Source organism: Alexandromys fortis, unplaced genomic scaffold (assembly GCF_014885135.2).
Source record: "Alexandromys fortis isolate MF-2015 unplaced genomic scaffold, M_Fortis_MF-2015_v1.1 scaffold_0, whole genome shotgun sequence".
NCBI classification, from domain to species: Eukaryota; Metazoa; Chordata; class Mammalia; order Rodentia; family Cricetidae; genus Alexandromys; species Alexandromys fortis.
The window spans coordinates 32357875-32385265 of NW_026067949.1; the positions used below are offsets into that span (position 1 = coordinate 32357875).

Below are 27391 nucleotides of genomic sequence, written 5' to 3' on the forward strand. Positions count from 1 at the left end.
TTCCACCGCCACCCAAGGAAGTGTCTGACCCCTTAGAACCAGAATGTAGAACGGCTATGTGAATTTACAGAGGTACTTGAAGGAAGTCCTCCAAGAAGTAGTTTACTGTGTGGCATCCACATAAATCGTAGAATCCAGTTCAGAACTGGGCATTCTCGCCTGATTAGGCGCCAACCCTCTGCTCCTGAACTGGATCTCGAAGAGGTTAAACAGTGCCTTCGCATTTGCGTCCGCACTAGAGTCAGCCCCGGGTTCTAACCACCGTTTCAAGTCCTGAAATGGCAATTCTGAAACACCTGCCTCCTTCACGCGATTCCCGAGGTTTTCTTAGTTACCGTCTTTACCGAAGCCTGTCGCCCCGCCGCAGCCTGACCATCGTGGTCGCACCAGAAGGTGCGCGGCTTTGGGCGGACAACTTCGGTGAGCCCCTCCTGAGCCCTACCCTTTCTTCCTCCAGCCGCCTTTCGTCTGGAGTAGGAGTGCTAACCACTAGGTAAACCAGTTTCTTGCCGGGAGACCGGAAGAAGAGCGAAGAGCGGTTTCCTACGCTAGCTCTGGGACCTATACGCTGGCGACTCCCAGTCGCCTAGCAACCACTAACTTCCTCCCCCCCCCCGCCCGGCCAACTATGAGATTCTCTTCCGGGGCAGAGGTCGCCCCGCTCCTACCCTCGTCTCCTACAAGATGGCGAGCGGCGGCAGCGGCGGGGTGTCGGTTCCTGCGCTGTGGAGTGAGGTGAACCGTTATGGCCAGAACGGCGACTTCACGCGTGCCCTCAAGACCGTCAACAAGAGTAAGTGTCGTGGCGGCCCGGGCTGTCAGGACGCCGCCGTCCGTCCGTGTCCAGCGCTCGACGCCTCAGCACAGCGCCGTGGGGATCGCTGCGTCTTCCGGCGCAGCCCCAAACCCGGAGGCGGGCGGCAGCCCCACGGCCACCGGCGGCCCGGGCTCGGTTGCTTAAGGCCACGTGGACTTCCTCCGTGCCCGCGGGATCCGACGCCGAGGGGGAGGGGGGCCTTAAAGAGACCGCGGCGTCCCGAACCGCATCCAAATTGATCTCGATTTCTTCTCCGCTGCCGGATTTTGCAGAGACGTCAGATTGACTCTTCTTCGTTATTTTGAGAGACCTGATCCGTACAGTCTCATGGAGGGAACCTGTTGACTGGGGCAAGGGTAGGGGCAGGAGAAGCAACCTTGCTGGATACGTAACAGCATGTTGCAGACAAGGGGTGGGGTGTGGATGTCAAGGCTCCATTTATTCGTTTCCGCGTCTATAGTCTCCCCGTGGTGTTTAGCCAGAGTGTATGAGTGTGTGTGTGTCTCCGCGTAAGTGCCCCAACATTTAAAATTACATAGGAAGAAAACTCGGATCTGTGTTTTTACCCCCCCCCATAAGTGATCATTTCTAATTTTAATTGTCTTCAGTATGAGATTCCACACGTTGTTAGATGCGCTTGTGTGTTAGGCTTGGTAATGTAACTACCGAACGGTTTAGCTGCGCAAAACACTAGTTACGTAAAAGGTACAGCAGTAACCTACACTTTGCACCTTTGGGTTGTTGAATTACTGTGAAAATAATGATGGTGCCACAGTGCATTGAGGAAAATAGCGACTAATTTGAATCCTTGATTCTACTTGAATTAACACTATCCCCTAACTGGGCCTCCAACCAATACTTAGCAGTGTAACCCTCTGCAGTAATACTTTAAGCAGCCAGGACTGTCATTTTAGCAATATATATCACTTTCTAGAAATTCCTTTGACTCATAAACTGAGAATTGAACTCCTGTAGTTGACCAGGAGCAAGGACAACCATGATCCTAGTCATTTTGACACTGACCCTCTGTTAGCATTCAGCCTAGGCCACCTGAGTTGTTTGTATATCTCTTTGATCTCCTTATGGGAAAAGGAAAATTTGAGTATCTGTAACATTTCCATGAGATAAATCATGCCTACATTGTCCTTTGGTTTTGCAGTGCTAGAAATTGGACTTAGGGCCTCACATATGTTACGCGAGCTATCTTCCCGTTTTTATTTAGTAAAACATTGGGTAAGAAATGGATTTAAAAATGACTTTCCTAAAATCGTTCTCTAGTATTGCAGATCAACAAGGATGACGTAACTGCCCTGCACTGCAAAGTTGTTTGCCTTATTCAGAATGGAAGTTTCAAAGAAGCCTTGAATGTCATCAATACCCACACCAAAGTGTTAGCCAAGTAAGTGGTTTAGTTAGTTGTCCAGTTACTAGGAATACTTTGTTAGCATTGTTTGCTTCCACTAGTCACATGCTTTTGACCTACTTTTCTTTCCCCTTTGTTTTGTTTTGTTTGCCATGGGTCTTTCTGAAGTTGGAAGAAGCAGTAGTTACTTTTGTTCTTTTCTACTATACCATCAGAAGCATTTATTGAGGTTTTTGTTTGTTTTCCCTGGTTTCATTGTTTTGTATTTGCATGTTTGTTTGTCCTGGGTCTAATCCTTGATAGCCTGGAATTTACTGTGTAGCCCAAGTAGGTCTCAAATTTTAAAATCCTGTTTCAGCCTCCTGAACGATGGGATGACAGGTAAGTGCCACAGTCCCCAGCTTTGTTTCTTTTGAACTAGTAGGAAGGGGCAAACTATAAATGAATGCAGAATATAAATGTGAAAAGAGCCAGGTGTATAATTTATGCTTGTAATCCTGTTCTCAGGATGCTGAGGCCGAGTTCCTAGTTTGAGGCTCTGTTTCCAAAGGTGGGGTTTGGTGAAGGGCGTGAGTAATAGTTCATGGAGCGGGGAAAGGAGGGAGAAAGCAATCATGAATCCATCAGTGAATATGTATAAGGTCAGCGCATAGGCACATCTAAATTGATGGAAGGCTTTAAAGTGATGTGGCAGGCTTTGCCTGACCTTTGGCCCTAACTCCATTAATTGTTTAGGCAAGACCTTTCAGTTGTTTAAGTTTTTGTTGGTTTTTAATTTAATTTATCATTTCACAGAATGTGAACTTCCTGAATGGTTACTTTTTTACATTTGTTTTGATAGATTTTTTTTCTGAGTGGGAGATTTTAGTTGAAACTTCAAAGTGAACTTTAGATATCATATTAATGGGTGAGTTTTAAATCTGGGTATTTAAATGCTGCTTGTTTGGTTTTATCTTTGCCAGTTAATTATAAATACAGTATTTTACTTCTAATTTTTTCCTTTGCTAATTATTTGCTTCATGAACAAAAACAGAAGCATTATATAACATATTAGGAAGATTTAAGAAACATTTTTCTTTGGCATCTTGTGTTTCCCAGACTGGTCTCGAGCTCCTGAAGTAGCTGAGGTAGAGCTTAGGTTTCTGATCTTTACCCGTACTTCCCAGGGCTGAGATAACAGATGTGTACCACATGCAGTTGTGGGGTGCTGGGCATAGAACCAGGACTTGGTGTATCCTAGGCAAGCACTCTACCAGCTGTGTGTCAAGATGAACCATTTGAGTATTTGTATCTAAGGCAGTCATGGCATGATTGCCGTCTTTAATGCCTATTTCAAAATACCAGTAGTTTTGTTAATATTCACGAAAAAGAAGAGTCGATGAGGAAATGAATGTAGTACTTTGTGCCTCTTTAAGAGTATGTTATTTGGGAGGGAAGTCAGAAAGCTTTGTTTTGACTATTAAATAGATTAACATGCGTTAAGTGCTTAGAGCAGTGGCCCTCAGCCTTCCTCATGCTGAGACCCTTTAATACAATCCCTCTGTTGTGGAGACCCCCAACCATAGAATTAATGCAATGCTACTTTGTAGCTACTGTTTATTGCTATTGTTATGAATTGTATTGTAAATATCTGTGTTTTCTGATTGTCTTTGGGGGTCATGACCCACAGATTGAGAACCACTGGTTTAGAGCAATCTGGTATATATGGAGTGTTACATTATTATATAATAATCAGATCCTTTTTTATTTATTTATTTTTTCTTCAGTAATTCTCTCTCCTTTGAGAAGGCATATTGCGAGTACAGGCTGAACAGAATTGAAAATGCCTTGAAGACAATAGAAAGTGCCAACCAGCAGACAGACAAACTAAAGGAGCTTTACGGACAAGTGGTAATTACTGCTTTAAATATTTGTTGACAGTCATCCCAAGGAAGCATGGCCTTAGCCCTAACATGGAGCAGGGTTGAGGAAATTCAGCCCATTCTGATCTCAACAGAATTAGCCACCAAACCAGTTCTTGAGGTTTGGCTATATTCCCTGTTCTTGCTCTTTGCTGGAAGAGTTGTATGTATAGCATTCTATAAGCTAAGATTTCTTCAAGGTCAGTGCGTGAAATTGGAACTTCTGGTTAGAAAGGTAAAGAAAGGCCAGTGAGCTGTGTACATAGGTGAGACAATATTTCTAATATTAACTAGTATTCTAAGTTGAAAATAGGATGATTATGAAGGGTGGGAATTTGGGGGACTTTTTTTGCAATATATATTTTATTTGTAAAACTATGCCCTATGAAAATATTCTGTTTTTAAAATTAGATTTATTCGTTGTATGTATGTGTGAGTATTCTGCTTCCATGTATAGTATGTGCACCACATGCTTGCTTTGTGCCATAGAGGTCAGAAGACAGTGTCCCATGCCCAGGAACTGGAGTTACAGATGGTTGTGAACCACCATGTAGATAGTAGGAGTTAAACCTGGGTCCTTTGCAAGAACAGGTACTCTTAACCACAGAGCTGTCTCTCCAGCCCCTGAAAATATTCTCAAAGGATTTCAGACAAAATTCAGCCTGATCTGAAAGTGCTGTTAACGATGAGAGGACAGAGGTGTAAACTGGATCATTATAGGTAGGTTCCAGGACTTGAAGGAACTAGTCTCTGGACACATAGGGGCCTAATGGGTCTAGAGGAGCAGCTGTTACTGCCCTTCTTGTTTGTTGATTTTGTTTGAAGGAAGGTTCTTTCTTAGTATATAGCTATGGCTGGCCTGGAACTTGCTGTGTTGACTAGACTGGCCTTAAACTCACAGAGATCCTTCTGCTAGGATTAAAGGCATGTGCTGTCACGCCCAGCCCTGTTGCCGTCCTTTTAGAACAGCCTGACTAAAGCAAGACTTGTGTTGTATATACTTGGTACTACTATCATATTGTGTGACCCTTAATTTCTGAGAAACAGAAAGTAAAGGTTGTATATAGTGAACTTTTAGGATATTTTAAGGCTTTAGTTGGCATTTAATTTTTCTTCTATTACTGGCACTTAGTAATCATTTTGTGTGGCCTTTTTTCTTCATTGTAATTCAGGTAGCCAAATTATATAGGTTTTTATAGATTGCATAGATCGTTATAAAAAGATAAAGAACTTGCTTTCTAAATGTAGGTATTATAATACCTACAAATGTATATTATAATAAAGATTCAGCACAAGCAATTTTTCTTGAAAGTATTAGCACACAAAACTAGTTAAAAATATATACAAAAGATAAACCTTTCACTTGCTCCTATTGTGTTCCCATGTTCCTTACTGGTTCCAGAAAATGTTAGTGCGTCTGAAACCAAGACCCTTAGTCACCTCTGACTTCTTTGTTTTGGCCTTAGCTCTACCGCTTGGAACGGTATGACGAGTGCTTGGCTGTGTACAGAGATCTTGTCAGGAACTCGCAGGACGATTATGATGAGGAACGGAAAACAAACCTGTCGGCAGTTGTTGCAGCGCAGAGCAATTGGGAGAAGGTGGTTCCAGTGAGTATCCTTCTGATCCACGCAGCTATGAAACAATATTCATGTACTTGCGGTTTGACTGACGTTTTTCTCTGTGACAGGAGAACTTGGGTCTCCAAGAAGGCACACATGAGCTCTGCTACAATGCTGCCTGTGCACTGATAGGGCAAGGCCAGCTGAACCAGGCCATGAAAATCCTACAGAAAGCTGAAGGTTGGGAGTTTTTAAAGCTTTCTGTAACTACAGTGTGGGATACATAACTTTAGATAATCTCTAAAAATCGCATTTAATATTTGTGAAATTCTGAAGTGGAAGTTACTGGGGCAGTGAGATTTTCAGAGGTTTGTCTAGCCATCTCTCATTGTCCATCTTTCTAGTTCTATTGAAGAATTAAAGTTGTTTCTAAAGTTTGATTTTGAAGAATAGGTATTTGAGGGGTTAATATGAGGACTAAGTATAAATTAATTGACTCACAACAAAACAGTATTATAATAAAATGATTCCTGAACCAGTGAAGGGTCAGTGAAACAGCTCAGCGAGCTAGGGCGCTGGCCTCTATCCCTGATGACCTGATAGCCACATGGTGGGAGGGGATTGACTGCTACAGGTTGTCCTCTGACCTCCACATGACATGATACACAAACACATGCTCAGGTGCGCACACACATGCAGAATAAATTTTATAAATGTAAGTTTAAATTTTTTAAGAAGTCATTCCATATATATTAGTTATTATTTCTACTCAATACATATTACTCCTGTGTACATGTGCACATATGAACTGTACCACTCAAGGACATTTTAGCTCATTTAATATTTTTTTTACATATATTTTATACTTTGAAGCCTTTAATTTAAAAACAGGGTGGTAGGGGTACAGTTAGCATTCTACAGGGTTTTGGGTTCAGTCTCCAGCTCCAAAATAGAAAAGAAAACAGGGAAGAAGGAGAGGAATGAGAGAGGAGAGAGAGAAGGCTTGGGTGATTTAAATTTAAATTTAGCAGATTTAAAATTTGGCTCAAAACCATCTATAGCTTAAATGTAGGAGATCTGTCACCCTCTTATGCCCTCCACAGGCTTCAGGCACACACATGATGCACTGCCTTATCCAGGAACTCTATTTCTATAATTAAATAAGAGTGTGTGTGTGTGTGTGTGTGTGTGTGTGTGTGTGTGTGTATTTTGCATAAAGGTAAACTGAAGGGATGTTTAGGAGAACGAGTTTATAAGTAGCATGAGTTTCTGTGTTGTTAAAGATAGGTCATGGGAGCTGGGGGGAGTTACGTAGTCAGTAAAGTGCTTGCCTTGCAATGAATGAACTTGTTCCTAGTCCAGTCCTCCCATAAAAAAGCTGTGGTAGGGCTGGAGAGATGACTTAGCATTTAAAAGCACTGGCTGCTCTCCCAGAGGATCCCCGTTTGATTTAGCACCCACATGGTAGCTCATAATCACATGTAATTCCCATTCTAGGGAACCAGATTCCTTCCTCTAGCCTTCATGGCCACCAAGCACACACATGATGCACATACTACATGCTAGCAAAACCTACATCTAAAATTAACAATTGCAAACAAACAAAAACTCTGGGCCTAAGGATGTATCTCAGTTGGTAGACTGCTTGAAAATTGCTCAGAAATTAGCTTTGCCCTTTGAACTGTGAAAAGAATAGGAAGTGCCCAGCGATGCTAATTTTAAAGCCATTTACCATTTTTCTCCTATAGATCTTTGTCGTCGTTCATTTTCAGAAGATTCTGTAAGTATTCAATAAAGCCATATTTTATGTTTTGACTAATAGTGGTGGGAGGTTTCACTCTTGTGTTTAAACTTTGTGGGAAGGTGACAGCATACATTTGGTTCTTATCTGGTCAGATAGTAATTTTCTTCAGGAACTCGTCTTCAGCAAATCTGGGCTTTCTGTGTGATTTGTACTGAGACAAGCATCTTTTTGCGCTTGTTCTTCTTTTACTTTAATTCTTAGTTTTAACATTTCTCTATCAAGCACAAATGAAATCATGCATTTGGGAACAGCATCTCATACCCACCTAGCCAGTATACTTTCACCAGCTTAGTGCTCGGTTAGTAAAAGAGAGTACTGGGTGCTGTTTCTTTTTATTTATTTATTTATTTCTGCTTAGGATGGGGCTGAGGAAGACCCACAGGCAGAGCTGGCCATCATTCATGGTCAGATGGCGTATATCCTGCAGCTGCAGGGTCGCACCGAGGAGGCGCTGCAGCTCTACAATCAGATAATAAAACTGAAGTGAGTTGTTGAAATGAAGCATCCCTGGGGATGAGGCTTTTGTTGTTGTTGACAGTGTGTCTGATGCTAACTGTTGCTTGTTCACAGGCCAACAGATGTGGCTCTACTTGCCGTAATCGCAAATAACATCATTACCATTAATAAGGTATGAACTCTGGATTTTCTACATGTGTTTTATGCTGAGAACATATTATCCCAGCTTTTTTCTAGAATGTTTTCTTTTTTCCATTACAGAAAGAAATTCAGGTGTAACAAACTCATAATGGAGAGTATTCTCAACTCATAGTATTGGTGTTTTTGCCATGTTTATTCAAGTAGTAAAACTTTCTTAGTTGTAGGCCTTAGATTTAATAAAATATTTACTGTCTACTTTATGCTAACAATGAAGAATATCTTTGTGTTAGGAATATAAGTAGTTTGTACCTTTAAGTCCATGGGTGTTTTATATTCCTTTTCTGAGTCTGAATTGGGGGGGGGCAGTTATGAGGAACAAGATATGGGTAGGTGGTTTGTCCTACCCACCTACCCTCTGTAAAACATTACAGGAGTGGCTATAGGTATTTCTAACTCAAGAGTGCTATGCTAATCACATTAATTACTATGGAACATTGTTTAAATGGAAAAACAATTCAAGTTGAGATTGGAAATCAACTGATGTATCGTGCTGCTCCTCATCTTCAGTGGTGGGAGACTGAAAGACGCTGTTCGTATGAGGGCTAGAAAACACAGAGAAACCCTTACTTGGAAAACCAAATAAATAAAAAGAAAAGTCTCAAATTGGCATACATAAAGAATTATAAAAAATAGTAATAATACCTAATTCAAAAGCGTGGGTATTGGGAGTAGTGGCTCATACCTATAACCCCAGCACTTGGGAGGTAGAGTTAGGTAGAGAGGTCAAGAATTCAAGGCCAGCTATAGCCACCTACAACTATCTCAAAGCAATAAAAATAAGAATATGCTTGCAAGCAAGAGAAACTGTCTTCAGAGTGCTTATGGCTTAGTTGTATTACCTTCCTAAGAAATGCACAATGTTTGATAATTTTGTTTTCTACCCCTCTCACCCTCATTATGAAGAGCTGGGGCTTGAATTCAGAGCCTCAGTGCTAAGTACATGGTTGCCCTGTAAGAAGCTTCAGAAACTGAATCTTCATGTGGCTGCCTAGTTGAACTTAGGAAAGGGAATTAGTGACTGTACTACATTCGTGTTGTCTGCTACAAGTGGAGTCTGTTTCAGAAACTTAGGGATTTTCTTAGCCACAATTCAAGCAGGATTGTCACCTTCTTCACTTCTCATCTAAATTCTAAATGGCATGGTTAATAGACACTGCAGGTATGTGTCTTTGTGGTCATTTTGATTTTTTGAGACAGGGTTTCTCTGTGTAACTGCCCTGACTGTCCTGGATCTCACTCTGTATACCAGGTTGGCTTTGAACTCACAGAGATCTGCCTGCTTCTGTCTCCCGAGTGCTGGGATTAAAGGCGTGTGCCACCACTGCCCAGTATCTTTATAGTCTTAAGTGACTAGGGTTTGTATTGTCCATATTTATTACTTACAGAGAACAAAACAAACAGGCATGGTGGTTCACTCCTGACATCGTAGCACTTGAGAAGCCAAAGCAGGGAACTGCTATGGATTCCAGGCTACCTTAGGCTGTAGAGTGAGACCTGTCTGAAAACCAAACACTAAAAACGAAAAGTCTCAAAACCAGCATCCAACATTGGGAAGATGAAACAAAAGCTTGTTCTCCCGTAAAGAATGTCATGGCAGCATGTCCATAGCTGTAAGTAGAGAAGGAATATGTGTTTACATAAACAAACAAAATCCAAGCTTTCTTATTATGTTTATGTGAAATAAATGAATGGAAAAGGAAGGTTTTTGAGAGTCGCAAAAGCCAAAGTAGAAGTTCTGTTAATGGTGGGCAACTTTTCTTTGTCAGGACCAAAATGTCTTTGATTCCAAGAAGAAAGTAAAATTAACCAATGCAGAAGGAGTAGAGTTCAAGCTCTCTAAGAGACAGCTGCAAGCCATAGAGTTTAACAAAGCTTTGCTGGCTATGTATACAAACCAGGTAAGTAATAAGTCTGTTGCCTGGCTGACCTTGTACTACGTGGGCTTATGAGGCACGACAGGTATCTGTATGATCTGTTTCGTCTTCTTTCCTTCTTTAGTATTACGTATAAGTTTAGTAATTTTGCTAAACAAGTAATTGACCCACTTCTCTAAGCATATGGACTTAACTTTAGAGAAAGTTAGCAGCTTTGTGGGAGGGGGTGTTCTCTTTCCTGTTTTACTGCTGGTGATTGATCACAGACTTGCATTGCATATACTACTGAGCCCAGCCCTTTTGTTACTTTCATTGCTAATCTTTCTGAATTAAAACAGAATCATTAAAGACATCAGTCAGATCTAAGATCCAACTTCCATTTTACTGTACACAGCACAAATTAGAAATGTTAAGGGTTACAATTCTTTTTTAAAAAATAATTATTTTATATTTATTATTATTTTATGTGTCTTGTCTGCATGTCTGTCTGAACACCATGAGTTTGCCTGTTATTAGATTCCCCTAGAACTGGAGTTACAGTCATGAGCTACCGTGTGGTTTCTGAGAATCGAACCCAGATCCTCTGGAAGAACAGTCAGTGCTCTTAACTGTTACGTCATGTCATCTCTCCAGCCCAGGGATTCAGTTCTTTATCTGTATTCCTAATTAAATTCTGAATTCATACATAGAGCACAAGATTTTAGTCCAAAAACATGAGAAGCAGTAATGTTTTTATTATTTAGAGCTGAGTCAAGTTTCTTGATGTTTTAGCAAGAAATATATTTCCGTGGCTTTTCTGTTCATTGTGTTGCTTTTAGGAAGAAATTCTAAATTTCATTTACCTGGAACTTAGGTTTCAGATGATCATTTAATCCAGTGGTTTTTAACCTTCCTAATGCTGTGATGTTTAATACAGTTCTCGTGTTGTGGTGACACTCCTCCAACAGTAAAATTATTTTTGCTGCTACTTCATAACTGTAATCTTACTACTGTTATAAACCATAATACAAATATCTGTGTTTTCTGATAGTCTTAGGCCACCTCCATGGAAGGGACATTTGACGCCCCCAAAGGGGTCATGACCCACAGGTTGAGAACCACTGATTTAGAATTTGCTTGTTGCTTACTGCTTTTAGGACTCTCTTAAACTCAGTAACTAGAAGTTTTGTTCTTACCATAAACTACAAGATGGGGGCTGGAGAGATGGCTCAGTGGTTAAGAGCATTGCCTGCTCTTCCAAAGGTCCTAAGTTCAATTCCCGGCAACCACATGGTGACTCACAACCATCTCTAAAGAGGTCTGGTGCCCTCTTCTCGCCAGCAGACATACACACAGACAGAATATTGTATACATAATAAATAAATAAATAATTTTAAAAAAATAAACTACAAGATGGATGCTATAAACTGATGTGTTTAATCCTACATATTTTTTCACCTATTTTAATTCAAGCTGATTACTCCATCCCTTTATTTTGGATTATTTAATGTTTAATTTTATTAATATACTTATTAATAAGGGGTGCATCTTTTAGGCAGAACAGTGCCGAAAAATATCTGCCAGCTTGCAGTCCCAGAGTCCTGAGCATCTCTTGCCTGTGTTAATCCAAGCTGCCCAGCTCTGCCGTGAAAAGCAACACACAAAAGCAATAGAGCTGCTTCAGGTAAAGACATCGAGTTTGAATGCTTAGTGAGGCATCAGGTAGTTAAAGCTGTTTCGTTACACTACAATGTGCAAGCCTGTGCATTACACTGTAACAGCCTACGAACCAAGTTCCAGTGTGGCTTTAGTTGACTTTTAAGTTACAGATTTTTTTATATGTTGTAATGTAAATATTTGTATAAATCCCAAAGAATGCTTTTTCATTTGGCAGTATATACAGCATGAGTTAGAGGGTTGACCTTATTGAGGTTTAGACTTATAGTCCCACACCGTGCTTGATCCCCAATTCAGTGATGTATGCCTCATTGGGTCCTACTCCATAGTTCCAGTTAGGGAGATACTGACTTGGTTTTTAGCATTCTGAAACAGCTGGCATATTATGTAAATGTTATATATTATATGAGTTTCATGAGTGTAATAGTTGAGAAGATGTACAGGATAAAATTAGGACCATTCTGAGAGAAAATCGCCTTGCAGAGACCCCCAGTGAGGAGGGAGTAGTTGAATGTGTCTCTTTAAAACAAGCTAGTCTGTGTAGCAGGGATCGTAACATCACCGTACCTACTTAGAGAGCTTGCTATAAAGCATGGGTGTTGAATATAGTTTCTCCTAAGGTAAGATTTTGACCTGAACCAGGTTGGTGGTACACTCCATTAGTCCTAGTATCTGGGAGGGGAGGCAGAGGCAGGCAGATCTCTAAATTCAAGGCCAGCCTGGTCTACAGATTAAGTTCTAGGACAACCAGAGCTATGCAGAAGTCCTGACTTTAAAATAAATGAATGAATGAATGAATGAAGTCCAGAAACCAGAAGTTTAATACTTTAAGCTGACCTTTGAAACTTTACATACTGATAAGTAATTATAATCTTAAAGTTGTTAAGCTAAGCATGTTTTTTTTTAATTGTTTTTATTGAGTTATACATTTTTCTCCACCTCTTTCCCTTCCCTTCCTTTCTCCCCTTTCAACCCTCTCTCGTGACCCCCACGCTCCCAATTTACTCAGACCTTGTCTTTTTCTCATTCCTATGTAGATCCATGTATGTCCTTCTTGGGGTCCTCTTTGTTGTCTAGGTTCTCTGGGGTTATGGACTGTAGGCTGGTTTTTCTTCACTTTTTGTCTAAGCCACTTTTAAGCATGTATTTTTAACCCACAACTAAAAATATTTTAGGAATTTTCTGATCAACATCCAGAAAATGCAGCCGAAATCAAGCTTACCATGGCACAATTGAAGATTTCTCAAGGTATTAATGTTTGACTTTTAAGTTCTTTGTTCACTGGTAAAGATTAACTGCTCTTTCAAACCTACTAGACTACGTGATGTCCAACAGATTGAGTAGTGAGGAAATCGGCCTCTTGGGTTTTTGGGTTTTCCCTGTGCTGTTAGGATGATTCTCAAGCCTTAAAGGTCCTTGCAAGCCTGAGGCTCCTGTTGCAGAGCACTGCACTACATCCCCTGGGCTGCCCCGTGCAGAGAGCCTGCCTCTGAGAGTGAGAACAGCGTTCCTTCGCTTTGGACTTTGCAGTATTTCATAGCTTGTTCCCTTTTTCTTGTTTACTTTGCTAAGCACAGAAACTTATCTCATATATTTGCTACCCAATAGAAGACTGTGGTTTGTTTGTTCTTAATTAAGCTTGGTTGTCCAGTGACCTAGCTGCTCTCTTCATGTAGCTATTTGAATTTTAAACTAAGAAGAACAGAATGGCCTGTTTCAGAAATGTGAGTTTTAATATTAGCCAGATAAAACTAAAGGACTGTGGGCAGTGCAAGTGCATGGACCTTGACATTACAGAAGTCGACATCAGACAGCTCAGGTTCTCAGTGGACAGTAGCAGATTGTCCAGAAAATTTTAGCTAGCCATAGTGGCTGAGATGAAAATTTCATGGGTTGGGAGAAAACAGTTGGCATTTAGGAAAAAGTGTAAAAAGGAAAAATGAAAAAAAAAATGTTCCTTATTGAGGCAGTAGTTGAAACAAGATTGAGGATTGTTTGGGAATTAAAGATGAAATTTTGGGTTATTGAGATTTGCAGTGAGCGTAAAATCAGAATTTTAATACCACCAGTTTTTCATTACTCTCTAGTCTGTAGTAATATATTTTAAGGCCCTTTGGGAAGTCCCTGCCACCCCCCATCAGTTCCTGTCTAAAAAGAAGAAAAGGAGTTACAAGACTTGGATAAAAGCTCCGTAGGAAGCCATGGTTCCAGGCTGGGAGACAGTGAGGGCCTGCTGTGCCACATGCGGAGCTGAGTGTGAACCTCCAGCCCTGCGTGCCTAGACTCCATCCCCTGAGAGACAGGCAGATTCCAGCAGTTGCTCACTAGCCACCTTGTCAAACTGCAAACTTGCAATGCTGTAGGAGACCCTGTCTCTGTCTCTTCAGTAGGAGAACCTGTCTCCACAGTAGCTCCAAGGAAGACAGCTGACATCCTATTTTCCATGTTTCTGTACATAGTCGCATCGCCATACACTCAACACAGTTGCCAAAGCTTAGCAAGTCAGTTTCCTTACTTCAGAACTGAGCAATGGGTACACCGTCCAAAGTCCCCCGTGGTTATGTAGTCAGAGATACTGCAAAATGCATTTTCCCAAGGAAAAATGGTAGAAAGTAAATTTTCTGGTATTTTTTCCCCACTATGCTTTATTCACTGTAGTGCTGGTTTTGTGTCCATCTCCTTAGGCAACATTTCCAAAGCTTGTCTCATCCTGAGAAGCATAGAGGAGTTAAAGCATAAGCCAGGCATGGTAAGTTCCCAAATGGCTCCCAGAAGACCATGAGAGGGCTACTGTCTCCATGTCTGTGCCCTCTGTGTTCTTTCATTCCTGCTTCATATATGGGTAAGGCAGGACTAGCATTTAGAATGGCTCCAGTTCCTCATCTGGGACACAGTTCATTCTGTGCTCTGGTAGACAGCTGTACTAAGTCTTAAGCCCCACATTACCCATAAAGGGTAGCTTCAACCTCAGACCTGTATATGGATTTTTTTTCTTCTTCCTGGATTATCATGTCATTGTAATTTTTTTTTTTTTTTTTTTTTTTTTTTTTTTTTTAAAACAGCTTAAAAATAGTGGTCAGTGGGTGCTGGAGAGATGGCTCAGTGGTTAAGAGCATTGCGTGTTCTTCCAAAGGACACGAGTTCAATTCCCAGCAACCACATGGTGGCTCATAACCATCTGTAATGAGGTCTGGTGTCCTCTTCTAGCCTGCAGGCATATATGTAAACAGAATATTGTATCCATAATAAATAAATATAAAAAAAATAGTGGTCAGTAAATTTAGATTTTAGTTCTTTGTTCAAATACTGTTGTTTATACCAGAAGTGGAGGCAGAAACTCTTTCAGTTTGAGGCCAGCCAAGACTACAGAAGTGACCCTGTCTCAAAGAGCTAAGTTTATATAGCTCACAGTATTGCGGGTTTTTCTAGGTGCAGAAGTGTCTTTTTCATAATCCAGTCTTGGTTGGGGGTGATAGACCTGCGCCTATTGAACTAAGAACTGTTTTCTTCACATTCCTGGCTCTCGCACAGCTTGGACACAGCACTGGTAATTGTGCGCCGTCTTCACGGTGCTTTCTCTTCGTCCATATTTTAAGGCCTGTGCTACAGTTTTTTTCTATTAGAGTTTTACCATTATATGACTGAAAAATCTGGCCTTTTGCTATAAGGAAAATTTCATCTGAGCTGTTGGACTTTTTGCCAGAGAGGCTGTGCAAGTACTCTCCTGTTATACTCTGAACAACTGCGGGATCTCACTGGTGCTGGTGACTTGACCTAGTCAGAGTTTCCTGTCGCTGTGGTAAAATACTGACCAAAATCACTTTGGGTAGGAAAAGAGTTCATTCATTTGCCTTATAGGTTACAATAAACCAAAGTAGTAATTAAGGGAAGCCTGAAGGCAGGAACTGAAGCAGAGGCCATGGGACACCATGTACTGTGTACTCTAGGCTCACATTTTTTATATTGTCTGTGACCATTTGCCCAGTGATGACCCCACTCACAGTGGACTAGGCCTGCCCACACCCATCATCAGTTAAGAAAATGCCACACAGGCATGGCCATAGGCCAGTGTGATGCAGTCATTGCCTCAGTTGAGGTTCCTGCTTCCCGGATGTGTCATGGTGATGTTCAAGACCGGCCAGCACACTTGTGTTATCTCTGTCTGACCAGTGTGGTCAGACTATGTCAGTTTACCCAAGTGTCTTTAAAATGCAGCTGTTTTGTTTCCTGTCCTCTACTGTTCCTTTAAGTGCACAGCACTTACCTGTGCACACAGGTAGTGTGGGTCTCCATGCTCCCCACATGCTCACTAAGGTAAGCTTTTACAGCTTAGGGGATGTGTGTCTTATTCCAGTTCAGCCATGCTGGAAGCTCCCTAATCACACACTTGAATGTCTAGCAAGATGGTTTGTATATCAAAATGCTTATTTTTCATGTTCAGATCTTACAAAACTTGACACTACTTTAGAAGAAGTCCAATTTATAGATAAATGCCTTCATATTTGGAAAAGACCTTATTTTTCTAAGTATTTCTGGGCATTATATTCTCTAAAAAGAATAACATTTATGGTGAATTAGATACTGGCATAGATCCCATCAATTTTTCTTTAGTGCTTAGCAATTTTAATTTTTAAAAACTATGTTCTGAGAGTGAATGGAGAATTTTGTTCATTAACTTCTCCTTTGCTGGACAGGTGTCTGCCTTAGTGACCATGTACAGCCACGAGGAAGATATCGATAGTGCCATTGAGGTCTTCACACAAGCTATCCAGTGGTATCAAAGCCATCAGGTAAGAGAATGGGGTGAAGTATTATAAGGGCATATTTTTTCCATAAATAAAGTATTCTCCTGAACTAAGATTTTGAGAACCCAAGTATTCTGAGTCACTCTTTTAAAAATGGAAAGCTGCTAGACTCATTAATTTTTGGAAAGTGTGCCAAGTTCAAATAAAATTGTTAGACATAAGGGAACAACTACAAAATGAAGCAAAGCAGCATGTTCGTATTTTTAGACACTCTTTGCTGTGTAGGTCCACGTGTACACACACTCAAAAAGTCAAGCAGGGATGGCTGGTTATTAGAACAGCAGTGTCTGGAATGAGTATGTATCATGTCTCATCTGATAGAGGCATCTTCATTATTTCCGGTGTCAATCTCTGCATGGGTAGTATCAGCTTTCTACCATGCATGCATCCGTACACATTACCATACACACACATTGCATTTACATGGTTATCGACTATCAGCATCAGTTTTGGAAAGTACTGTGTTGAATTAGTGTTTGAGAATGTGCCATATCTTTTATGGTTTGATTTTGGGAGTACATTGTTTTGTTTGGTTGGGTTTTTTCTGCTAGTGGTAGAGATGAACCACACCCTAGGCATCCTAGGCAGGTGCACTCACACAGACTTCCATTCCCAGCAGGTGACCGAGATAGAAATGGACTGTATTCTAGTTCATAAATTGATGATTACTTGTTTACATACTTAGTAAAACTAAGATGAAGAATTTAGTGAGCAGGTCCATTTTAAAGGGCTGATAAATAGAATTTCACTGACTGGCTGGATATTTAACTCAAGACTTTATTTTATTTTATTTTATTGAACCTGTAGCCCAAATCCCCTGCTCATTTGTCCTTGATAAGAGAAGCTGCAAACTTCAAGCTCAAGTATGGACAGAAGAAGGAGGCAGTTAGTGACCTAGAACAGCTGTGGAAGTAAGCCCTGAAAAGTGGTTTGTTCATATGAAGGGTATTGCTTTGTTTATGTTAGTGTCAGTTTTATAAACTGTTTATTAACTTTATTTCTTCTTTTAGGCAAAATTCAAAAGATATTCACACCCTAGCCCAGCTTATTTCTGCTTACTCGCTTGTGGATCCTGAGAAGGCAAAGGCGTATCCTCTGTGCACAGCTCTCCACGGAGCGCCGGAGCTCTGCTAGTGCTTGTGTTTGGAATTAGAAATTTTAGCTCACAGACTTGATTCTGCCTAGACAAAGCAAAAGTTAGGACTATAGATCTATCAGTTGGATTGAAAAATAGTAATGAAATGGGAAGGGGGTCACATGCCCATCACAAACAATGCTGATAGGATGATTTGGAGACCAGGCATGGTAGTGTGTGTGTGCCTGCAGTCCTAGCATTTGGAAGACAGGAGCAGGAGAATCGGGTCGTCCTTAGCCATATGGCGAGTTCAAGACTAATCCAAGTTCAAAAACAATTTCCATATGCTGATTGGCTAGTTGTGGTCTCTGACGTAGCAGTGTCCCCAGAACTGAGCTGCATATCAGATGCTCGGAAGCTGCTAGGCATAGCCTCTGCTCTGAGACAGCCTATGCATTTGGAAGCTTGGGAATCCTTGAACTCCAGCACTACTGAGTTACTGTTCCTTTCAGAATATAGACTGGATTTGATGTGATTTGGTTTTCTGTAGAAGATTTAAGAATATGTTTTGCTTTTGATAAGGGCCATCAGGAAAAGACAGTATTTTTCTGTTGGCAGAGATGTCCTGACAGACAAATTGTGTGTGTTGTGTTCCTGAACCCCTCTCCTCCACCAGTCTTAGTAAACACTTGCCCTCGTCAGATAGCATGTCACTAAAAGTGGATGTCGAGGCTCTTGAAAATTCTCCTGGTGCTACGTACATTCGGAAGAAGGGTGGAAAGGTTACTGGAGATAATCAGCCGAAGGAACAAGGGTAATGTTTTTAATTCAAAATATTTTTAAAACATTTTCTAAGACTTACATAATTTAAAATTATGTAAGAGAACTTTGATGGTTTGGGATATGGCTCAGTTGGTAGTGCCTGCCTAGCCAGGAGGCTTTGGTTCATCCATCCCTAACATCACATAAACTGGAATAGTGACACAGAAGTCATCTTTAGCCTCAGCCAGTTCCTCTATCTGGAGCTAAATGAGACCCTGTCTGAAGACAAAAGCAGAAATTTCATTAGAAATAAAAACTTGAATCTTAGCCGGGCGATGGTGGCGCACGCCTTTAATCCCAGCACTTGGCAGGCAGAGGCAGGCGGATCTCTGTGAGTTCGAGACCAGCCTGGTCTATAGAGCTAGTTCCAGGACAGGCTCCAAAGCCACAGAGAAACCCTGTCTCGAAAAACCAAAAAAAAAAAAAAAACTTGAATCTTCTGTCCATGTATTTGAGTACACCTTTCATATGTGGACCTTTCCACAGCCCCTCCTGGAGCTTACCTGTTCAGCTTATCTCTTTACCATAGCTTGGTTGGCTAGCTGGCCCTGGAGCTCCTTTTGCTTCCTCTTTTTGGGGAGAGTCAGGTGCCTCACTGTGTTGACTGGCCTGGAATTCATTACGTTGACCACACTGACCTTGAACTCACAGAGATTCACCTACCTCCTGAGTACTGGGATTAAAGATGGGTGTTGTCATGCCCCAGCAATGTATTTATTTATCTATCTATCTATCTATCTATCTATCTATCTATCTATCTATTTATTTATTTTGGTTTTTCGAGACAGGGTTTCTCTGTGGCTTTGGAGCCTGTCCTGGAACTAGCTCTTGTAGACCAGGTTGGTCTCGAACTCACAGAGATCCGCCTGCCTCTGCCTCCCAAGTGCTGGGATTAAAGACGTGCGCCGCCACCACCCGAAATAGTTTTTTAATGTTTTAAGATTTTATTTTTGGTTCAGAATGAACAGAGCATGGAAGATACTAAATGTTTCTTTTATAATTTTTTGTTTTGTTTTTTCGGTATGTTCCTTGGTGGTTTGCCTGTATGTATATTCGTGTGAGGGTATCAGTTCTCCTGAAGCTGGAGTTGTGAACTGCCGTGTGGGTGCTGGGAATTGAAAATGGGTCCTCTGGAAGAGCAGCCAGTGTTCTTAACCTCTGAGCCATCTCTCCAGCCCCTATTTTCATCTTTTTAAAAAACCTTTTAAAAGATGCCTCAAATGCTACAGTATTTCTGATTCCATTGCTTCAACTGACTTCAAATTTCAAGCTTTTGGGGACAAAATAAGTTTAGTCTAAGTCTTAATGTGAATTCTAAATTGCTATCTATTTATGTAATTTTTTTCTCTAACATAAGCGATTGGCCCTTCTAAATTCTTTTTCTCTTAATCATAATACATGTTGACTTTCTTTTAGAGATTTTGTGTGTGGTTGTATGTTTTTGCACTTATGTGTTCACATGGATAGCCTGAAGATGGTGCTCAGTGTTCTCTGTCTTCATCTGGTGAGATGCCCAGCCTATTATGTGCGTGCTGTGCCCTGACCCCACTTCTCTGGTCTCCCTGAAACAGGATCTGATGTTGCCCAGACTGGCTTCATACTCACGTGTAGCAAAGGATGACTTCAATTCCTGGTCCTTCCTCCACCTCCTCATGCTACGGCCACTTCCCACCTGTACACCGACTCTTTTTTTGTTTGTTCATTTAGTTTTTATGTGTTTGTTTGTTTGAGAAATAGTCTTTTTTTATGTTTTATTTTGGTGTTCCCAAAAGCCTCAAACTTGAATCAGCTAAAATGATGGAATCTGGATTCTGTAGCATTTTTTACAAAGATGATTTATATTTCCATGGGTAGCCTAGACCAGGCTGGCCTTGAACCTAGGGAGTATCCTTCCTCTGCTTTCTATGTGCTAGGATTAAAGGCATATACCACCATGCCCAGCTACTCTTTTCTTTTTACATTAATTATTCAGTGGAGGGAGACATTCTTGTGCCATTGCATTTCTGTGAAGGTCAGAACACAACTTGTGTATTGGGGGGGGTGTCAGTTCTATCTTTATATTATGTTTCTAAGGCTCAAACTCAGGTCATCAGGCTTTGTGACAAGCACCTTAACCCACTGAATTATCTCGATGGCCTTACGCTGACTTTTGAGCTTCAAATTACCAGTATAATAAGTTCACTAGATATTATTGATGCTCTTTATACTATTAAATAGCAAAGGTCTAGTTTATTTTGAAGCTCTACCATGTTTATCTTAGACCTTGACCAAAAATTAAGCAGTTAACAAATAAGTTTAGAGAGTAATTGGAGTGGAGATTTCACGTGGGTTTGCTAGAAGTGTCCCTGGTGGAAAGTCCTAAGAACAGCAGTGAGAGATGGAGTGAGACCTCTTCAGCCTTAGCTTCCTGATTAGCAGTTCTTGGCTGCTCACACATAAATATACAAAGAGATGTTTTGTTTTCTGATGGTAACTTTCAGAGTGCTTAATAATGACTTTGAAATTTTTTCTTGATTTCTTTCCAGTACCTACTTTTTATTTTTGTCAGTATACTTAGTAAACTGCTTTGCCTCTTTCAAAAGTTAACAAATTTTTAAGGTTCAAATTTTGAAAAACAAAGCTAGGGGTGTAGTTTAGTCTTAGAGCATGTGGCTGGCTTGCAGGAGGCCTTGAGATTGAGCCTAGCACCATCAAAATAACTTTTTTTTAAAGATAGAGTCGTTGGGCATGGTGTCAGCAACCTGTAATCTAACACTGAGAGAATGGGGCAGGTGCTTCCCAATTCAAGGCTATCCTTCTCTACATAATGAGCCAAGAGTCCTGGCACGTTCCTGTACTACCAGTACTAGGGAAATAGAGGCGGGGGGGGGGGGGGGGTCAATTGAACACCAGCCTTGGCTAGATATGTTTTTAAGGGAAAACAACAACAAAAACAGGTCAGGTATGCCTGTAATTCTGTCACTCAAGAGGCAGAGGCAAGGGATCTCTGTGACTCAAGGCCAGCCTGATCTATAGTGAATTCCAAGTCAACCAGCTGGTGCACAAGACCCTATCTTTAACAAGTGCAGAGTAGGCTGAAGAGGTGGCTTAGAGGTTAAAGTGCTGGCTGCTCTTCCAGAGGTCCTGAGTTCAGTTCCCTTCAACCACATCATCTCATGACCGTGATAATGAGACCTAATGCCCTCTTTGAGCATGCAGACATATTAAATAAATAAATCTTTAAAAAGAAAAAAAGTGCAGAGTAAGCCGGATGATGGTGGCACACATCTTTAATCCCAGCACTTGGGAGAAAGAGGCAGGTGGATCTCTGTGAGTTCAAGGCCAGCCTGGTCTACAGAGCAAATTCCAGGACAGGCTCCATAGCTACTGAGAAACTCTTGTCTCAAAAAACAAAAGTGCAGAGTAGGGGTAGATGAGATGGCTCAGAGGTTAAGAGCACTGGCTGTTCTTCCAGAAGCCTGGTTCAGTTCCCAGCAACCACATGGTGACTCACAACCATCTGTAATGAGATCTGGTGCCCTCTTTTAGTGTGCAGGCATACATGCAGGCGAAACACAAAAATGTAAGAAATAAATAAATCTTTTAAAATGAAATAAAAAGTGCAGAATAAGTGAAAGGTGTCCCATCCATCCTCTCTTCTAGTGCCATGGCCAATGTAACTTATTTTCCATATCCTCCTAAAAGATTGCCTATCCATGTTCTCTGGCAGAGAGTTCTTGATTCTCTAAAATCTTGCCAAACAGTTAACTCCTGAGGGCATGATAGGTTTTTGTTTGTATAATAACTTACTATTAGACTTCTGTACTTTTAGGTACTTTATATACCGCTTACACTACTTACAGGATAACTGGCTTGCTGTGGGACAGTGGTCTTGTATCCTGTCACTTATATTGTTTTTAATAAAATGCTGATTGGCCAGTCGCTAGGCAGGAAGTAGAGGCAGGGTGACGAGAACAAGAGAATTCTGGGAAGAGGAAAGGCTCAGTCTCCAGTTGTCCTCTAGACACAGAAGAAGCAAGATGAGACTGCCTCACTGATAAAAGGTACCAAGCCATCTGGCTAACACAGGCAAGAATAATGGACTAATTTAAAATATAAGAATTAGTTAATAAGAAGCCTGAACTAATAGGCCAACCAGTTTATGATTAACGTAGACTTCTGTGTGTTTTGTTGGGACTGAACAGCTGCGGGACTGAGCGTGACAGAAACCTCAGACAACACTGGGTAATTTAGGCATGATAGCTCTTTTCAATGAATAGATAATATTTCTAGTGTAAAGAGTTCTACATTAAAGCTGATTATGTCATTTTAAGATTGTTTTCAGCCGGGCCTGGAGGTACTTTCAGAAGGTTCCAGCACCGGAAGCCTTGAGGCAGGACTTGGAATTAAAGACCAGTGAGGTGGCTCCGCAGCTAAAGGCCACTTGAGGGACAGTGAGGTGGCTCATACAGGCCACTTGACTTGCAAGTCTAATTAATAATTGGAGTTTTCCCTCCAGAAGCCACATAGTGGTGGAAGGAGAGAACCAATGCCACAAAGTTTCTTACCTCTAAACATGTGCCTTGACATGAGAACCCACAAACATATCATTCACACAGACATACACACATAGTAAATATTTTTTTTTCCTTAAGAGAAAAGTTTGCCGTGTGACTGAATTAACAGTCCAGCTAGTTTAGACTGGCACCAAGTCTTACATGCACCTTTATGAAAACATGCCCAGCTTGCTCTTTTGCACACATGGAATGAACCATGTTCTATCACAGTGATGTAATGAATCTCAATTTCTTTTTAGACAGGGAGATCTGAAAAAGAAGAAGAAAAAAAAGAAAGGTAAGATTTTAAGGAAAAAATAGGCCAGATGGTGGTGGCACGCGCCTTTAATCCCAGCACTTGGGAGGCAGAGGCAGGCAAATCTCTGTGAGTTCAAGGACAGCCTGGTTTACAAGAGCTAATTCCAGAATAGCTAGGACTGTTACACAGAGAAACCTTGTCTTGAAAAAAAATACACTCCGATTTCTGTATTGTTGTTTGAGATAGATTTTTAAACCTTAGTTAAATGAATTATTAAAAGTCCATATATTTTTCAAGTTCTAAATGTGTAGTTATTGCTATTATAGTTGAGTTTACAGAAATTTTACAAACTAATGTTTGTATTAGTCCATTATCTTCAGAAGTCTCACTTATTCTTCATTTCTTGTCCCAGTACTTGGGTATCAGCTTACTCTTACCTGATATGTAGACATACTTTCAGTAGCACAATTGTGATCTTCCTATATTAGTGCCCCATTCTTTCTTTAAAATGTATCATTTTATTAGATGGTGGCGCACGCCTTTAATCCCAGTACTTGGGAGGCAGAGGCAGGCGGATCTCTGTGAGTTCGAGACCAGCCTGGTCTACAAGAGCTAGTACCAGGACAGGCTCCAAAACCACAGAGAAACCCTGTCTCAAAAAACCAAAAAAAAAAAAAAAATTATAAATTTTTGTAAAGTTATATCTGGGAAGTTTTTTCCCTTACACATGGTGGCTCAAGCCTTTAATTCTAGCACTAGGGAGGCAGAGATATAGGGATATTTGTGAGTTCTAGGCCAGCCAGGGCTACATAGTGAGACACTGTTTCAAGAGAAATTTTCTTGACATCTGAACATGGTGCATGCCTACAATCCCAGCACTCCAGAGGGAGAGATGGGAGGATCACAGGTACAAGGCCAGCCCGGCTACATAGTAAAATCAAAAACCGACAGGCTTTCTCATACTAATTTCAGTTGTGTTTATCCCAAGTCATGAACATGTTGTTTGAACAAGCTTGAAACTATTCTAGGTATATTTCTCATTTAACAATCATTTCTAGGAAAGCTGCCTAAGAATTATGACCCAAAAGTCACCCCAGATCCAGAAAGATGGCTACCCATGCGAGAACGGTCTTACTACCAAGGAAGAAAGAAGGGTAAAAAGAAGGACCAGATTGGAAAAGGAACACAGGGAGCAACTGCAGGGACCTCCTCTGAACTGTGAGTTGTGGCTGAGGAACAGAAGTCTCCCGAGTGTAGTTCATCTGACTCAAGTATTAGGAAGACTTTTGTTTATATGCTGTATGAGAAATACAGTCCTACAGCCTTGGTAAATATTTGCAGTATATATGAAAGGAAGAAAATACAGTGTTTGATTTTATTACAGATACAAAAACTATGTGATTTTATTGTTAAAAACTAACTATTCTAGGAGCTGTGAGAATGGCCCAGTAATGGAGCCCTTGCCTAGCATATGTAAGGCTCTGGGTCTAAGCCCTAGTATTACAAACCACAGACCAGCCTAGCAATCACATTTAGTTTTGAAACTAAAGATAATGAATCATTTAATTGTGTGATAGAGGAGTGAAACCTAGAAAGAAGAATTTAAAATGTGAATTTTTTTCTACATAGAATTATAAGTCATTTAAAGTTGATTTTTTAAAAAACTTATTAAATTTGTCATGTAGCACTTATTACATTTTCTTTAGTTTTAGGTGGTTTAAAAATATTCAGAAGAAATAGACAGAGGTAGGGTGCACCCATCCTTAAAGTGTGTGGGAATTGGGGCTGGAGAGATGGCTCAGCGGTTAAGAGCACTGTCTGCTCTTCCAAAGGACCCACGTTCAACTCCCAGCACCCACATGGCAGCTCACAAACTGTCTGTAACTCCAGTTCCAGGGGATCTGACACCCATGGCAAAACATCAGTGCACATAAAATTAAGTAATTATTTAAAAAAAAAAAAAAAGGAATAGTTTTAGGGAAGTATTAGGTGTGGAAAAGTGAAATCCATGCACATATATGCTTATGCCTTGTCCTATATTTCTAAATGACTAAAAGCCTTTCTGGTTGGTGATTTCAGAGATGCCAGTAAAACTGTGAGCAGCCCACCCACCTCCCCAAGACCTGGCAGTGCAGCAACGATATCTTCCTCTACAAGTAACATAGTGCCCCCAAGACACCAGAAGCCTGCAGGGGCCCCAGCAACGAAAAAGAAACAGCAACAGAAGAAGAAGAAAGGAGGCAAAAGTGGCTGGTGAAGACGTACTTGTCGCGGGCTGTTCTTAATCCAGTGCCAGTGACATTAGGAACATAATAAAGGTAACACAGCAAGACGCACAGAGCTTCCCTCCTCCATCCCTAGTCCTGAAATGATTTCTTATTCTTCAAGTGGGAAGACGTCCTCCTCAAACTATCTAATCAGATTTGGCCTACTTGTACCAAATAGCTTTACAGAAGACTGAAGACTGAGCATGAGGCACGCTATCTAAGGGTTCCCAGGATTGAAATGGAAACTAGTGTGAAGATGCGCGTTCCTATTCAAGTCTCACCTTAAGTTATGTCTTAGGAGGCTAAAGGTGGAATCTTCTGAGCATTCCAAGTATTTGTTTAGAGCTATCATGTGATGAAAAGGGATCTCAGTAAATGAGTGGCCAGAAAGACTCAGTGTCTAAAATAATTTTCACCATAAATCCTCTGTCCTGCGACACTGGAATTGGAGCTCTCGTGTGTATGTGTACACATCTGACTGGCTCCTTTGTACCCTTGTCATTTTCATCCTCAGATTACGTTAACATGCTGATTTAGTTCCATTGAAGACCTCAAGAAGATATATCAATGTTACAAGTAGTTGTCACTTAGACCCAGCGTTCTGAGGGCAAATGGGTTTGGGCTTCTTAATCAGAACATAAACTTTGACTTCTTTATTTTAAGAGGAAACAGGCGATATTGAAATTCACCAGAGCTTTTGGCCCAGCTGGTTCTCAGATGGCACCCCTTTCTTTATGGGACACGGCCTTTCATTACCTTCTTCAAAGTAATGTGGTTTGCAGTCGCTTTGTGGTGTAAATGTTGCTCTTGTCTTTCATGGCTAGCAGGCCACTTTCCTGCTCAAACAGTTGAGAGGCACACCTGGGTGTCTCCATGTTCAGTACTCGTTTATGCCACCACGCTATCATTCATTTTACACTTCTATTTCCTTGTGATCACATTACTCTGTCCTTGTTAATAAAAGTGCTGCTGTGTTTGAGCATTATCTCTGACACTTCTTCAGTGGGTCCTTACAAGGCTTTCCTGCCCTATGGGATTACAGATGGGGGCAGCTGAGAACGATTTACACAGCTCTCCAGAGAACAGTCTTGGTGAGACTGAGTACCTCTTACAGGAATGAGTGTCATTTAGGGTTCCATTACATCACCCACAGAATCTTCATGAGATTACTGCACTTTGAGAATTTTGGTCCAAGACACCATGGTGAGATACATACATACTCAGTAGCAGCGATTTGCATTGTCATTGCTAAGCCACAGAAAACCTCATTTCAAATACGTTATTTAAGTCTAAACTTCATCTGTATTAACATTCTGGTAAATATTTTGTTTGGGTATGCCTTTAACCAGTAGTTCTGGGTGTGTGTGTGTGCAGTATGGAAAGCATCCCTTCCCTGGAGTGAAGATGTTCCAGATGTTGGCATTTATGGCTCACTTCCTTACTGATATATCTAAGAATTTCTTTTAAACTGAATATCTAAAATTACCTCCTGTCCCTCCCAGCAAAACTACAAATCTGGTGGGATTGGGAGAACTGTTTAAACAATGACAGTCAGAGGCTGGAGAGATGGCCCATCAGTTAAAGCGCTAGCTGTTCTCCCAGAGGCACTGAGTTCAGTTCCCAGTACCTACCTACATGGCAGCCAAGAGCTGCCTGTGACTCCTGTTCCAGAGGATCTGGCACTACGTACATGCCATACACATGTGCAAGCAAAATACCCATAAACATAAAACAAGAAATCTTTTTTTTGTGTATTTTATGTAATCTTTTTGTTTTTTTTTAGTTGTTGAAAAAAATTTCTGCCTCCTCCCCGTTTCCCATTTCCCTCCCCCTCCTCCCACACACCGTCCCCTCCCCTTACTCCCCTCTCCCACTCCCCCCCAAAAACAAGAAATCTTACAAAGAATAAATCCATCCTATTGGTATGGGTATCAGTGAACAGTAGCAAATCTTTTGGTAAACGTTTTAAAAAATGGTTTGTTTGTTCTGATTTT

The 27391-nt window shown here is 41.0% G+C and overlaps 1 protein-coding gene across 1 annotated transcript; it reads left to right on the forward strand.

The window, feature by feature from the left end:
* The first annotated feature begins 632 nt into the window (after positions 1-632).
* On the forward strand, positions 633-26382 carry Srp72 (signal recognition particle 72). Its single transcript, XM_050150240.1, has 19 exons — positions 633-793; positions 2096-2216; positions 3947-4070; positions 5548-5691; positions 5772-5883; positions 7392-7423; positions 7806-7930; positions 8018-8075; positions 9871-10002; positions 11513-11641; positions 12810-12882; positions 14319-14383; positions 16329-16424; positions 17247-17350; positions 17450-17527; positions 18191-18328; positions 23132-23169; positions 24189-24348; positions 25210-26382. Exons 1-19 carry the CDS (start codon positions 685-687, stop codon positions 25385-25387), a joined length of 2016 nt encoding a protein of 671 aa, XP_050006197.1. The 5' UTR covers positions 633-684; the 3' UTR covers positions 25388-26382.
* The last annotated feature ends 1009 nt before the right edge of the window (positions 26383-27391 follow it).